Source organism: Toxotes jaculatrix, chromosome 15, assembly GCF_017976425.1.
Source record: "Toxotes jaculatrix isolate fToxJac2 chromosome 15, fToxJac2.pri, whole genome shotgun sequence".
In the NCBI taxonomy this organism is placed as follows: Eukaryota; Metazoa; Chordata; class Actinopteri; family Toxotidae; genus Toxotes; species Toxotes jaculatrix.
The window spans coordinates 676,996-692,469 of NC_054408.1; the positions used below are offsets into that span (position 1 = coordinate 676,996).

At 47.7% G+C, this 15,474-nt stretch overlaps 1 protein-coding gene across 1 annotated transcript in view; it reads left to right on the forward strand.

Annotated features, from left to right (window-relative positions):
- LOC121194072 (titin-like) overlaps positions 1-15,474 on the forward strand; it is a 183,268-nt gene that overhangs the window by 120,972 nt on the left and 46,822 nt on the right. Inside the window, exons 141-170 of the mRNA XM_041056636.1 lie at positions 31-142; positions 286-424; positions 644-807; positions 895-1,046; positions 1,177-1,333; positions 1,481-1,762; positions 1,918-2,217; positions 2,543-2,836; positions 3,104-5,108; positions 5,235-5,922; positions 6,042-6,306; positions 6,493-6,819; positions 6,916-7,200; positions 7,327-7,626; positions 7,744-8,046; positions 8,195-8,470; positions 8,582-8,881; positions 8,978-9,280; positions 9,650-9,949; positions 10,040-10,327; positions 10,431-10,733; positions 10,892-11,194; positions 11,344-11,649; positions 12,085-12,372; positions 12,732-13,022; positions 13,291-13,578; positions 13,698-14,285; positions 14,548-14,652; positions 14,739-14,936; positions 15,083-15,379. Of these exons, the coding sequence (XP_040912570.1) occupies positions 31-142; positions 286-424; positions 644-807; positions 895-1,046; positions 1,177-1,333; positions 1,481-1,762; positions 1,918-2,217; positions 2,543-2,836; positions 3,104-5,108; positions 5,235-5,922; positions 6,042-6,306; positions 6,493-6,819; positions 6,916-7,200; positions 7,327-7,626; positions 7,744-8,046; positions 8,195-8,470; positions 8,582-8,881; positions 8,978-9,280; positions 9,650-9,949; positions 10,040-10,327; positions 10,431-10,733; positions 10,892-11,194; positions 11,344-11,649; positions 12,085-12,372; positions 12,732-13,022; positions 13,291-13,578; positions 13,698-14,285; positions 14,548-14,652; positions 14,739-14,936; positions 15,083-15,379 (10,207 nt within the window). The remainder of the gene's footprint in view (positions 1-30; positions 143-285; positions 425-643; positions 808-894; positions 1,047-1,176; positions 1,334-1,480; positions 1,763-1,917; positions 2,218-2,542; positions 2,837-3,103; positions 5,109-5,234; positions 5,923-6,041; positions 6,307-6,492; positions 6,820-6,915; positions 7,201-7,326; positions 7,627-7,743; positions 8,047-8,194; positions 8,471-8,581; positions 8,882-8,977; positions 9,281-9,649; positions 9,950-10,039; positions 10,328-10,430; positions 10,734-10,891; positions 11,195-11,343; positions 11,650-12,084; positions 12,373-12,731; positions 13,023-13,290; positions 13,579-13,697; positions 14,286-14,547; positions 14,653-14,738; positions 14,937-15,082; positions 15,380-15,474) is intronic.

Here is a 15,474-nt window from a genome sequence, read left to right on the forward strand (position 1 = left end):
ACGTCTTCCTCCTCCTGTGTGTCGCTTCAGGTGCCAAAGCTGATCGAGGGTCGTGAGTACATTATCAGGATCATGGCTCAAAACATCTACGGCATCAGTGACCCCCTCCTGTCTGCAGAGACCAAGGCCAGAGACATCTTCAGTAAGTCCTGACAAACTCACTGACAGACCTAAAATAAGAAACGGTCAGAGATGTTCGTACCTAACCTGCCGCATGTAGCTAAGATGAAGTGTCTTGCAGTGTCTGGTCCGCATGACCAGAGTGTTTGTTTGTTTCCATTGCAGAGGTGCCTGACGCTCCTAAACAGCCCACAGTTAAGGAGGTTTACCATGACTCTGCTCTCATCAGCTGGGAGCCACCTGCCGATGGAGGAAAACCGATCACAGGCTACATCGTGGAGAGGAAGGAGACTATGGCCAACAGGTACGCAACACACATATTAAATATAAATATATGTACTATATATATATATACTATATAAATATACTATAGAGGTGTATATAAAATACACCTCTATAGTTTGGAGGATGAAGGTATGCCCCCTTCACGGCCTACATCCTAACTTTAATATCTAGAAAAGATATGAACCAAGATATGAACATGATTCTCAGTGTCTATTAACTGTTACACTTCTGCTTCCAGGTGGGTTCGCTGCAACACCGAGAGAATCCATCCCAAGGTGGAGTACTTGGTGACTGAGCTGCTGCAAGGTTGCGAGTACGAGTTCAGAGTCAGCGCTGAAAACGAGGTGGGAGCTGGAGACCCAAGCCCACCGTCCAAACCTGTCTTTGCCAAAGACCCCATAGGTGAGTTCACCTCTTCCAACAATGGTTCATTTTATTCCCATTACTGCATAAACTAACTGCAAGCATCCTCCCTGCCCTTTGCCACAGTGAAACCCAGTCCACCAGTGAACCTCCGGGCCATTGACTTCACCAAGGAGTCGGTGACTCTGTCCTGGGAGCCGCCTACCGACACAGGCAGAGGAAAGATCTTCGGGTACCTGTTGGAGTTCCAGAAGGCTGGAGAGGAGGAGTGGCACAAGGTGAGGCAGTTTTCTAATTAGCTATGAAATAAAAGTTTTTATTTTAATGACCTCTTTGACCTTTTCATTGCATCTTCTTCATCTCGAAGTGAAATATGTCACTGAGTTTTTGTCCTTCTGCTCTTCTCAGGTGAATCAGACTCCAGACTCCTGCCAGGAGACCAAGTTTAAGGTGATCAACCTGGATGAGGGTGCTCTTTACCGCTTCAGAGTCATGGCGGTCAACGCTGCGGGAGAGTCTGACCCGGCTAACGTGAAGGAGCCAATCAGAGTGCAGGACAGACTTGGTAAGTCATCATTTCAGGATTATCTGAACCACCTTGTAACTCAAACTTAATTTAATAAGTGCTGTGTCATTTACTGACCAGTAATTCTCACTGTTCATCTGTTAATGTCTCTCATGTCCATCCTCTTTGCCCTTGTCACCCCCTCAGAGCCCCCAGAGCTGATTCTGGATGCTGGAATGACCCGAGAGGTGAAGGCCATGGCTGGCACTCATATCACTCTGATGGCTGCCATCAAAGGCGTCCCGTTCCCCACAGTTACCTGGAAGAAGAATGATGCAGAGGTTCCCACCAGGGCCGACATTGAGACCAACCAAGCAGGCACTAAGCTGGAGATGAGATTCTGCAACCGTGGTGACTGTGGAGATTACACTCTAACTGTGGAGAACCCAGCTGGATCCAAGACCGTCACATGCACTGTGCTGGTCCTCGGTAAGAATTACACAAAATAGATATTAGCTTGAATACACGAGAGTGATCTCTTTTGGACATATTTGCTCTGGTTTGGTGATTGATAGGACACATTCAGTAAATTCCATTGTGTCTCTCACAAATATTAAGTTCTGCGAAATTCCTCATTTTTTCAGACAAACCTGGTCCCATCCAGCACCTCAGAGTCTCCGACATCAGGAGTGACTCTGCCTACCTGTCCTGGAAGGACCCAGAGGACAATGGCGGTACTCGCATCACAAACTTTGTGGTGGAGAAGAAAGACACAGCATCCACTCAGTGGGTCCCTGTCTGCTCCACATCCAAGAAACGCAGCATGATGCTGAAGCACCTGATGGAGGGCACGTCCTACATGTTCAGAGTCGCTGCCGAGAACCAGTTCGGCCGCAGTGAATACGTCGAGACACCAAAGGCCATCAAGGCAATGAATCCACTGTGTGAGTAACAACACAGTCAATGCATAATCAGCAGATTAATCTGTATTATTCTTTACTGCTTTAACACATAAAAAAAAACAACAATACAAAGAAAATAAAGCTATTACACAGAGGAAGAACCTCTTTAGATTTATTACATAATATTGAAAGAGCAAAAATGGACACTGTGTAATGTACACATAACTGAGTTTGCCATGGGGTTAAAGTATTTTCATAAGTTACTTTAAAAACAAACTGAGAACAAATCTCCTTAGGGAACAAAGAAGGTGGAGTCTATGTTGTGAATGCCAAAATTCACCTGTTCATACCTGAATGTCTGTTTCAGTCCCTCCTGGTCCTCCCAAAGACCTGCACCATGTTGACGTGGACAAGACTGAGGTGTGGTTGGTCTGGAACTGGCCTGACCGCAATGGAGGAAGTGAGATCACAGGGTTCCTGGTGGAGTATCAGGAAGAGGGGGAGAAGGAGTGGGATGAGTGGAAGACTGTCAGCATCCCTGAGAGTCATGTAACTGGCTTGGAGGAAGGAAAGACCTACCGCTTCAGAGTTAGGGCTGAGAACGCCATTGGCCTCAGCAGACCTGACACCACGGTGCCCATCCTCTGCCAGGAGAAACTGGGTGAGATACAGAATGAAACCCCAACACTGTTGATCAGAGGAATTTTACACTGGTTCAAATATAATTCATTTATAATTGGAGAGCTTTTTGGTATTTAGAGGTTGACAGATGCTTTCTGTATCTCTTGTTGTAGTCCACATCAGCAAACTAATGTGCCTTGAACTGGCTTTTGGTGTTGGTGCTCAAAACAAGGAAATGCAATGGGTGCATCTCCATTTGCTAAACTCTTGATAGATTATTCAGATTACTCTGTTTGCATGTCCACAGTGCCCCCAATTGTCGAGGTGGACGTCAAGCTCACTGAAGGCATCATCGTAAAGGCTGGCACCACCATCAGGCTGCCAGCTATCATGAGAGGAATCCCCGTTCCAACTGCCAAGTGGTCCATTGAAGGAGAGGAGATTGTCAGCCAGGACAATGTCAAGATCGACACTGACAATTTCTCCACTGTGCTTAGCATTAATGAGTGCACTAGAAACCACACTGGCACCTACCTGCTCACTGTGTCCAACCCAGCAGGAACCAAGACAGTGGCCTTGAACGTCACCGTCCTGGATGTTCCTGCTGCTCCCATTGGACCTGCCAACATTCTGGAGGTCACTCCTGACTCTATGACGATTGAATGGCGTCCTCCCAAGGATGATGGTGGCAGTCCCGTTACCAACTACATCATAGAGAAGAGAGAGTCCAATAAGGAGACCTGGGGAGGTGTGAGCTCCGGCAGCCTAGCCACTCAGCTCAGGATCCCACGCCTACAAAAGGGAGTGGAGTATGTGGTTCGCATTCGTGCTGAGAACAAGATGGGCATTGGTGCTCCTCTGGAGAGCAAGCCCACGGTTGCTGAGCACTCCTTCATGCCACCCAGTCAGCCCGGTAAGCCGCAGATCTCCGATATCGCAGAGGATGCTGTTACAGTCGGCTGGACCATGCCCCTAACTGATGGTGGTAGCCAGATCACCGGCTACATCATCGAGCGCAGACACAAAGGAGGAAAGTGGATCCGTGTCAATAAAACACCCTGCAAGGACCTGAGGTACAGAGTCCTGGGTCTTTTTGAGGGCAATGAGTATGAGTTCAGAGTGTTTGCCGAGAATATCGCCGGATACAGTGGCCCCTCTCCCATCTCTGATCCCTGCAAGCCCTGCAGGCCTATCACTGTCCCCAGTCCTCCTGTCAACCCCAAAGTTAAAGATTACAGCAAGACCACCGCTGACCTGGTATGGACCAAACCCACGAAAGATGGAGGCAGCCCTATCCTGGGATACACTGTGGAAATGAAGAAAGCAGATACTGAAGAATGGAAAAAAGTAAACCTGGATGACTTTATCAAGCAGTGTGTCTACAGGGTGAAGGGTCTGGAGGAGGGCATAACCTACAGATTCAGAGTCCGTGCCTCGAATATGATTGGAGATGGAGAGCCGAGGGAAATCCCAGAGTCCATCACTGCTCAGGATATCCTCATCCCTCCAGAGATTGAGATGGAGGCCACCTGCCGCGAACGGGTCACTGTGCGTGTCGGGCACAATATCAACATCATTGGTTACATTAAGGCCCGTCCTGACCCTGAGGTGCATTGGTCAAAGGAGGAGACAGTTCTGGAGAACAACAAACGTGTCACCATCACTCAGAACTTCCCTGTGGTCCACCTGAAGATCAAGGAGGCCACAAGAGCTGACCATGGCAAATATATCCTTAAGGCTTCAAATGAAGGCGGTGAGGCCTCCTGTGCCATTACAGTCAATGTGCTAGACAGGCCGAGCCACTGCCAGAACCTGCACATTACCTATGCAACCAAGGACTCATGCATGGTCAACTGGGAGGCCCCTAAGGATAACGGTGGATCTGAGATTACCAACTACATTGTGGAGTGCCGTGAGCCCAGCATTAGCATGTGGTCTATGATCTCCTCCAGCTGCACCAATCGCAAGATCAAGGCCAAGCTGATGGAGGGCCACGAGTACCTGTTCCGTGTCTGTGCTGAGAACAAGATAGGACCTGGACCCTCTGTGGAGACCAAGACCCCTCTGCTGGCCATTGACCCCATTGAGAAGCCTGGTGAGCCAGAGAACTTCAGAGCCACTGACATTGGTAAGAACCACGTCTATCTGAGATGGAGGAAGCCTGACTATGATGGTGGCAGCCCGAACCTCTCATACAACCTGGAGTGCAAAGCCAAAGATGCCGAGGAGTGGGAGAAACTCAACACCGGCATTCTTACTGACACTTTCTTCCTGGCTGACAAGTGTGTAGAGAACCAGACATACACCTTCAGGTAGGTGACTGTTCATACCGTGTGTTTCGCATGGTGCCTCCATGAATATTGCCCAGTCTAATGTAAAAATAATTCTAATTTATTTAATCTAATTTAAAATAATTCTTCTTATAATTTCTTATCCAGGGTGCAGACCATCAATGAAGGGGGTGAAAGTGCCTGGGTGAAACTTGCTGATATTGTGGTGAGAGAGGAGATCCAGAAGCCTGTCATTGACCTTAAGCTGGCCGGAACTCTGACAGTGAAGGCTGGAGAGTCGGTCAGGATGGAGGCCGCTCTGAGAGGAAAGCCACAGCCTGAAGTCAAATGGACGAAAGACAAGGCTGTAGGAGACAACCCCAGAATCAGCTATGAGACTGGCCCAGACTACTCCAAGTTCCTTATGACAAAGTCCAGACGGACTGACACCGGAAAGTATGTCATCACTGCCACCAACTCGGCTGGCACCTTCACAGCATATGCCAATGTTAATGTCCTGGATGTCCCCGGACCAGTCAGGAACCTCAGGATTACTGGAATAGGAGCCGACAAATGCAGAGTTGTGTGGGATTCTCCAGAAGATGATGGAGGTTGTGAGGTAGACAGCTACATCCTGGAGAAATGTGAGACCAGGAGGATGGTCTGGTCCACATATTCAGCCTCTGTGGTCACGCCATACTGCAATGTCACTCGTCTAGTGGAGGGCAATGAGTACATCTTTAGAGTGCGGGCTGAGAACAAGATGGGAACTGGCCCCGCCATGGAGAGCAAGCCTGTCACTGTAAAAACTCAGTTCAATAGACCTGCACCCCCTGATCCGCCAGAGGTCACCAAGGTGAGTAAAAGACCTGTTTCATGTTTCTACTTTTCCTGTTTTATAGTTTTCCCATCCATATATGACCTAATTGTAAAAACGAGTTTCTCCATTACACCGTTAATATTTTTATGATGCAGGTGAGCAAAGAAGAGATGACAGTGGTCTGGGCTCCTCCTGAGAACGACGGAGGAAAGTCGATCACAGGTTACATCCTGGAGAGGAAAGAGAAGAGGGCGGTGCGCTGGGTGCCATGCACCAAGAGCCCCATCTCTGAGAGACGCATGAAAGTCACCAACCTGATTCCCAACCACGAGTACCAGTTCAGGGTGAAGGCTGAGAACGAGGTTGGTCTGGGAGAGCCCAGCAAACCCTGCAGACCTGTTGCAGCCAAGGATCCTATTGGTGAGTTTACAGTTACTGTCACAGCTCATGTTATCCCTATAAAAAATTATACTATTGTACTCAGGCAGGAGAATATGGGATTTATAGAAAGCTTAAGATGCCAGTGATGTACATGACAAGTTTCTCCCATATCTTATTGTGTTTCAATATTTTTATTGAGCCTTGTTTTACTGTCTCTACCTGCAGAGCCCCCTGGCCCCCCTGCATGCCTGAAGGTGGCTGACAGCACCAAGACCTCTATCACACTGTCCTGGTCTAAACCTGTGTATGATGGTGGTGCCCCCATAATCGGCTACAGCTTGGACCTGAGGCTGAAAAGTGAGGCAGACCCTGAGAAGCCCACAGAAGGCTGGAAGAGAATTGACACCCATGGCCCATTGGTGCTCACAGAGTTCACCATTGGCCAGCTGGACGAGAAGCAGGAGTACGAGTTTAAGGTGTCTGCTCAAAACCAGGTGGGCTGGGGACGCCACGCCTACTTGAAGGAAGCCGTCTCCCCCAAGGAGATTCTGGGTAAGAATAAAGAGTTACTAAAGCTAACAGCAACAACATTGTCAATGTTAATGTCATTTTAATTACCTCAACACCAATGTGTTTTCATGACAACAGAGGCTCCAGAGATTGAACTGGACGCCAGTCTGAGAAAAGGCCTGGCTGTCAGGGCCGGCTGTCCAATCAGGCTTTTTGCTGTGATCAGAGGAAGGCCTGCCCCCAAGGTTACCTGGAAGCGCATGGGTGTGGACAACGTGGTCCGCCGAGGTCATGTCGACCAGGTTGACACCATGTCCTTCTTGGTCATCCCTGAGAGCACCAGAGAGGATTCTGGGAAATACTCGCTGACTCTGTCCAACTCAGCTGGAGAGAAAGCTGTGTTCGTCCGAGTCAAAGTGCTCGGTGAGAAACAGAAAAATTATGATAATTTTAATTTTTTACAGCACGTCTCTTTATAAAATGTTACTAAACTTTTCATTGGTGAGCAAACCATACAACCTAAATGATTCTTGAATTAACTCTTTGCAGACACACCTGGTCCTGTCGGCGGCTTGGAGGCAACTGACATCACCAAGACGACAGCTCAGCTGGCTTGGTTGCCACCAGAGAATGATGGTGGTAGTCCCATCATCAACTACATTGTGGAGAAACGGGAGGTGGATAGGAAGACCTGGACTAAGTGCACAGAGGATCTGAAGAAGACCAGCTTCAAGGTGACCAACATGACACCTGGCATTGAGTATTACTTCAGAGTCATGGCCTGCAACAAGTACGGCATTGGAGTTCCTCAGGACTCACCCAGGTCCTACCTGGCTGTGGATCCCATCAGTGAGTATCACCACAGAGTGAATAGGATTTTGTATGTCAACGCTCCCGGGTTCATCTACCTCTGTTTGTTTTCTGTTGTGTTTACACTTCTTAACACCTGCTCTGTGTTGCATCCAGGTGAGCCAGATCCTCCAAAGAAGATGGATGTTTTGGAGATCACCAAGAACAGCGCCACACTGGGTTGGCTGAAGCCACTCAGAGATGGAGGAGCCAAGATCAACGGTTATGTGGTGGACTACCAGGAGGAGGGTGCTCCTGAGGACAAGTGGACACCTTACTCTGTGGTCAAAGACCTGACTATTGTGGTGGTTGGTCTTACGGAAGGAAAGAAGTACAAGTTCAGAGTGGCAGCCAGGAACTCAGTGGGAGTCAGCCTGGCCCGAGAGGCAGAGGGAGTTTTTGAAGTCAAGGAACAACTTAGTGAGTTGACAAACCTAAACTTTACTATAACTGAATATCTGACGGACTGATACTAACTTAAATATTTATATTTGGCTTTAAAGCCAGAAAAATAAATGTTTGAGTTGAAATCTTGTTAATGATCTTTTGGTGTTTCTTCTTCTTCCAGTGGCTCCTAAGATCATCATGCCCGACGTTGTGACTGTCAGAGCTGGATCCAAGATGGTGATAGAGGCCATCGTGGCAGGTAAACCCGCTCCCTTCTGCAAGTGGAAGCAGGGCAACGAGGATGTGCTGACCTCTGACCGGCTGTCCGTTGTAAAGACGCTGACAACCTGCACAGTAATTATCAAGAACGTGACAAGAGCGGACAGCGGCTACTACAGCTTGTCAGCCGAGAACAGCGCTGCCAAGATCAACCAGATCCTCAGAGTTACTGTCATGGGTCAGTTTTACATACGGACACTGTTGAAGCTGCTGGTTCAAACAACAGATTGATAAGGTTTGTACGTCTGTGTTCGTCCTCTTTAATCACTCCTCGTCTGTGTCTCTGCAGACATTCCTGGACCTCCTGAAGCTCCTTTGGAGATCACCGAACTGGACATTGATGCCTGCACATTGCTGTGGAATTCCCCGCAAGAGGATGGTGGCAGCAACATCACCAACTACATTGTGGAGAAGTGTGACATTAGCCAGGGTGACTGGGTCACTGTGTCCACATCCTGCACTAAAACCAGCTTCAGAATGACCAAACTGACACCTGGCAAAGAGTACGGCTTCCGAGTCCGTGCTGAGAACAGGTTTGGCATCTCTGAGCCCATCTATTCCGAGAAGATGATTGCCAGACATCCATTTGGTGAGTCTGAACCAAAACTTTACTTTGTTGGCTTAATTACTTATAATCAGTTACACAGCTACAACACTATATGCTAACTGCTATTTTTATTTATAGATCCTCCCAGTGAGCCCAGAAACCTGCAGATCAACAAAGTCAACAAGGACTTTGTCATCCTATCATGGGAGCGTCCCAGCAGTGATGGCGGCAGCCCCATCACTGGATATTGCATTGAAAAGAAAGAAAGGAACAGCCTTCTGTGGGTGAAGGCCAACGAATCCGTGGTCAAAGCTACCCAGTACACCTGCACCAACCTGATTGAAGGCCTGGAGTACACATTTAGGGTGTCTGCACTCAACCTGGCTGGACAGGGCAAACCTTGCAAACAGACTGACTTCATCACTGCCAGGACTGCTGTTGGTACGAAAATGTCCTTCAGTTGATCACAGCAGACTTTGTTTTGTTTAAGAAAGTTAAGCTAAAACAACAAGGAAAACTCCACTTCCATTTGGGGTGTTATGACAAAACAAAATGCTTAAAAATATGTATGAACATCAGTTCTTGTCTGGGAACAGATTCTTAGGATACAGTCTTAAGATAACTCAAATTACGGATGGTCTGGGTCTTTACTAAGTTAGCTTTTTCTTGGACCTATTATTTGAATAAGTCCACTTGAGGCCATCTTGCTGCATAGGAAATTTAGTTTTCAGGTTCGCACTCTTTCTCCCTCATTCTTCCTTGTTCAGACAGCATAACTGAGCCTACAAACATTTGTTTCTTTCCATCCAGACCCACCAGGAAAACCTGAACCCATGGATGTGACTAAGAACTCTGTGTCATTGGTCTGGAGCCGTCCTAAGCATGATGGCGGCAGCAAGCTGATTGGCTACTACGTGGAGTACACAAAGCTTCCAGAGGAGAAGTGGACTCGCTGTAACGCCAACTGCATGAACATCCAGACAGAGAGCTATGTGGTGACTGGCCTGGAGGAGGGCCAACAGTACCAGTTTAGAGTCATCGCCAAGACAGCCATCAACATCAGCCTGCCGTCAGAGCTGTCCGACCCCATCCCTGTCATCGCAGAGAATGGTAAAACTCCACACAGCAAGGAAAACTATGACTGAGGAATTAAATTACTGACAAATAACGATGATTATTCTCTCTCCTCCTCCTGGACAGTTCCACCTCGTGTGGAGCTGGGCGTCAACATGAAGAACCTAATCGTGGTGAAAGCCGGAGAGAATGTCTTCCTGGATGCTGAGGTGTTCGGCAAGCCGCTGCCTAAGGTGAGCTGGAAGAGAGACGGAGTGCCTCTGGTCCTCACCGAGGGAATGAAGATGACCCAGAAGAAACATCTTCACCTGCTGGAGCTCTACTCTGTCACCAGGAAGGAGTCTGGAGACTACACTATCACCGCTGAGAATATCAACGGCACCAAGTATGCCACCATCAAGGTCAAAGTGCTCGGTAAGTTATATTCTATGTTATTTTACTGTAGTTCTTTGTCTACACATGTGTTTTATGTGCTCTAATAAACAAAGAATCAAACCCCGCTCTGTTTACCCTGCAGACAAACCAGGCCCGCCTGCCTCTGTGAAAATTACTAAAGTGTTTGCCGACCGTGTTAAACTCCGATGGGAGCCTCCACTTGCAGACGGTGGCTCTGAGATCACCAACTATATAATTGAGAAGCGTGAGACCAGCAGGGCCAACTGGGCGCTAGTCACCTCCAACATCCATGGACACGTCACCGACTGCTCAGTGGAGAAACTCATTGAAGGACACGAGTACCAGCTCAGAGTCAGTGCTGAGAACCAGTATGGTGTGGGAGACCCCATCATGACTGATGCTGTCATGGTCAAGAACCCATACGGTATGTTCAGAACGCTACAACTGAAGCCCATTAAGCCGGTCACTGGACACAGACTTTAAGAAAACTTTTACTGACAGTAGAGGCAATGCATTTTACCTGTTGATGAGATAAACTCAAAAACTAATGGAATTTTATCGTGACCTTGTCTTTTCCTTCAGATGTTCCTGGTCCATGTGAGCCTCCAGTCATCACCAACATCACCAAGGACTCCATGACAGTCAGCTGGAAGGCTCCGGCTAACGACGGTAAGGCTCCCATTCTGGGTTACATGGTGGAGAAACGTGAGGCCACTGAACTGACCTGGGCTAAGGTCAACCGCCGGCCGGTCATTGACAGGACCATCAAGGCTGCTCAGCTGACCGAGGGATCTGAGTATGAGTTCAGAGTCATTGCCATGAATAAGGCTGGTTTAGGCAAACCCAGTGATGCATCCAACGCTGCGCTGGCTGTGGATCCTGTCTGTGAGTAGCTCCTTTGAAAAACACTTTTATATTAAACAAACAAAAAACATGTCAAACTCACAGGGCTGATATTAACTGTTATTTTTATTAAAAATATCTGTTTTATTTTCCCTTAAAATATTAACGAATGTGGCATTATAACTCTTCAGATCCTCCTGGCCCACCTGCCTTCCCCAAGGTGGTGGACTCCACCAAGAGCTCCATCAGCCTCAGCTGGACCAAGCCTGCATACGACGGTGGCTGTGAGATCATTGGCTACCTGGTGGAGTGCAAGCGAGTGGACGCCGAGGACTGGATGAAGTGCAATGTCCCGAAAAAGCTCCAGGCCACCAAATTCCTCGTGACAGGCCTGATGGACAACATAGAATACCAGTTCAGAGTGACTGCTGTCAACAAGATCGGCTACAGCGAGCCCAGTGAGGTTCCTGGAAACCACATGCCCAAGGACATCCTCAGTATGTACCACAACTGTTCATTGCACCACTTTATTTGGGAAAAGAATCTCTGCACATGAAGTCATGTGAATCTAGAATTTTATCTTCTATATCACTGAAAGTATCATGTTCAAGACAGACGTAAAACAAGTAAACATTTTCTAGATCAGATCGATCACAGAAGATCTGGCAGAACCAAATCTTTGGTTCAGTGGTTGTTTTCAGGATACTTCATTGTGCGCCACCGCTCTTTTCAGACAACTAATTATCTTTGCACAAAGTGCATGTATTCTCAAAGAGCAATGAGCGTTCCTGCTGAACTTGATTTAGATATGCTAACTGTGCGCTAGCTAATACAGCCATGCTGTCAATTGAAATTAACGCTAAATTGGGAATCACAAACGTGATAAAACAGTGACGTTGTGATTAATAAGTGATTTTCTGTCTCTCCTTCAGTTGCTCCTGAGGCCGAGCTGGATGCTGACCTCAGAAAGGCCTTGGTTCTTCGAGCTGGTGTCACCATGAGGCTCTACGTCCCTCTAAGAGGACGCCCGGCGCCAAAGGTGACATGGACGAAGGTGAACGCCAACCTGAAGGAGAGGCAAGGCCTGCTGATCAAGACATCAGACTGGGACACCCTGCTGATGATCGAGGGCGTTAACAGATACGATGCTGGCAAATACGTCCTGACACTGGAGAACAGCAGCGGCTCCAAGAGCTACACCATTGTGGTTAAGGTCCATGGTAAGAATGTCAGACACAAGAAACATAATGAGGAAAATGAAAAGGAGTGCACACAGCTGGGATTGGTATGTTACAGGTGGAAAGAAAAGACAGCTTCGGCTCAATTTGGTTGAAAAGTCAAAAATGTTTTCTTCAACCATGTAGCAATGAGGTTATAAAATGGTTTATGAAAAACTGATGCAGTGTACCCATAAGATCAAAATATCCGCTGAACCTGGGAATCTTTTCCATAAATATTCCCAATATTTATATCCTTCCCACTTCACTTCAATCATGCGCATTTATGACCTGATTTAAGTTCAGTTCACTTCATTCAACAAAAACTCTGAGCCAGAAGTACTGCTTCTCCTCCCCCTCAGATTCTCCTGGACCACCTGTGAACCTGATTGTAAAGGAGACCTCCAGGAGCCACGCCTGCATCACCTGGGACGCACCTCTGATTGATGGTGGCAGCCCAGTGAAGAGCTACATCGTGGAGAAACGTTTGGCGGAGAGGAAGGCCTGGACTTGCGTGTCAGCAGAATGCCCCAAGACCTCCTTCAGGATCACCAACCTGGAGGCAGGACAGGCCTACTGCTTCAGAGTGCTGGCTGAAAACACGTACGGCATCGGAGAGGGCTGCGAGACTGAGGGCAGCGTCCGAGCCTCAGGTAGCTCATTGTTATTGGTTTGTTGCTTAAGACAGATTTTGTTATACAGCAGAGTAGAGCAGTTCTAAGTATCATCAAATTGAAAAACCACCATATGTAAGTTTTTCATTGAAAATGTTAACTCCCAAAATTTCTTTCCAAAAATGTAAAGGACATGATGTCAGTGTCCTCAGTAGTAAGCACTGCCAAAAAAAAAACAATGGACCAAAAAGAAACAAAACAAATAAACCACACACTCAGTCTTACCCCAGCTTTCCTCCCTCCTCAGAACAACCTGGTCCAGTGACAGATTTCAAAGCTCAGAAAACCAACAAGGACTCAATCACCATAGGCTGGAAGAAGCCCATCAGTGACGGCGGAAGCCACGTCACCGCTTACATCCTGGAGCAAAGTGAAGGCGAGGAGAAATGGAAGCAGATCCTGAAGGGCAAGAACACCTCACACACCATTGGTGAGCTGACTGAGGGCAAGGAGTACTTGTTCAGAGTCAAGGCGCTGAACGAGTCCGGGGAGGGACCACCCACCGAGCTCAGTGTTGTCGCCAAGGACCAGTTTGGTAAGAAATCAGCCTGACACAGCCATTGTGCCAGATATTATTAGTTATAGTTGATTGATTTGCTAGAAAACAAATTGTGTCCCACTATTTTCTGATAATCAAATCCCCTTGGATTTCAGTGCTGCCTGACTGCAACTTGAGCAGTCTGCATGACGGCTGCTACGTGGTGAAGGAGGGCAGCACCATGCGCATTAACATCCCCGTCATCGGAGTGCCCTACCCCACTGCAACCTGGAAGAAGGGAGATGTAGCACTTGGAGATACTGGCCGGATGTGCGTGGAGACATCTCCGGGCATCACCACCCTGCTGATCAGAGACTGCCAGAGAGGAGATGCCGACACCTACACCATCAATGTCAGGAACAGCGCTGGTTCCAAGGACTGCAAGTTCCAGCTGAAGGTGGTTGGCAAGCCCGGCATCTGCACTGGACCCATTAAGTTTGACGAGATCACCGCCGACGGCATCACCCTGGAATGGGGACCACCCAAGGATGATGGCGGCGCAGAGGTGTCTAACTACATCGTGGAGAAGAGGAGGACAACAGACAATAAGTGGGCCACGGTGGCTTCAGCCATCCAGAAGACTACCATGAGGGTGATCAGGCTCCACGATGGAATAGAGTACATCTTCAGAGTGTTCGCTGAGAACAAATATGGGGTTGGAGAGTACCTGAGGTCTGACCCTGTCATCGCCCAGCATCCATTCAGTGAGTATCCCATTCCTAACAAATGCTCATAAAGTAGTTAATTACATTTTGGTCTGAGGCTATCACATCTTTTATGTTTTGTTTGTTTCCATGTGCAAGAATGTAATGTTAACAGTGACTTTGTTTCATGAAAACAGTGTCATCAGGCAATTGTAGCCACGTGAAGACTTTTACAACTCACTGTGGTTTGGTGAATCCATTTTCATTTTTTACCTTCTTTCCTAATCCTTCCATCCCTTCTGTCTTTCTCTGGTTCTTCCAGATGTGCCTGAGGCACCTGCTCCTCCAGAAATCGTGAGCATCCGCCATGAGTCAGCCATCTTGACATGGGCTGATCCAAAGGACACCGGTGGCTCCCCCATTACCGGTAACTGAGTGTGATGGATATCAGTTTATAGTTAAGAATGAGCAAATAGCAATCGCCATGACTGACTGATTTTGTGTTCTCTGTAGGATATCATGTGGAGTTTAAGGAGAGAAACAGTCTGATGTGGAAACGAGCCAGTAAGACTCCTCTGAGAGTGAAGGAGTGCAGAGTCACTGGCCTGATAGAGGGACTAGAGTACGAGTTCAGGGTGATGGCCATGAACATGGCCGGCCTAGGAAAGGCAAGCAAGGTCACTGAGGCTGTTGTCGCCCTGGATCCTATTGGTGAGTTCACTGCTTTTTTCTCTTTGGCAACTCCCCGGTTTTTATTATAAAACCAAATACTTGAATGGAAAAATGTAAATACTGTTCAGAAAAGCATGCCTTGTGTTTTCTATTTGTGTTCACATATTTACTCCGTGTTCTGTTAGATCCCCCTGGCAAGCCTGAAGTGATTAATGTCACCAGGAGCACAGTCACTCTGATTTGGACTGCCCCCAAATATGATGGTGGCTACAAGCTGACTGGCTACATGGTGGAGAAGCTGGAGGCTGGTGGAAAGACCTGGATGAAGGCCAATCATGTCAACATACAGGGTTGTGCCTTCACTGTCACTGACCTGACAGAGGGATCTCAGTATCAGTTCAGGATCAGGGTCAAGAATGCTGCTGGGGCTATCAGTGTTCCTTCAGAGTCTACTGACCTTCTGACCTGCAAGGATGAGTATGGTAAGTCAACTGATTCGAGTAGTTTTGCAGTTGAAATGTGTGGGTGACTTCAGGTCCTTGAGATGTTTTATCCTAGTTTTACAAATATCAAGTCT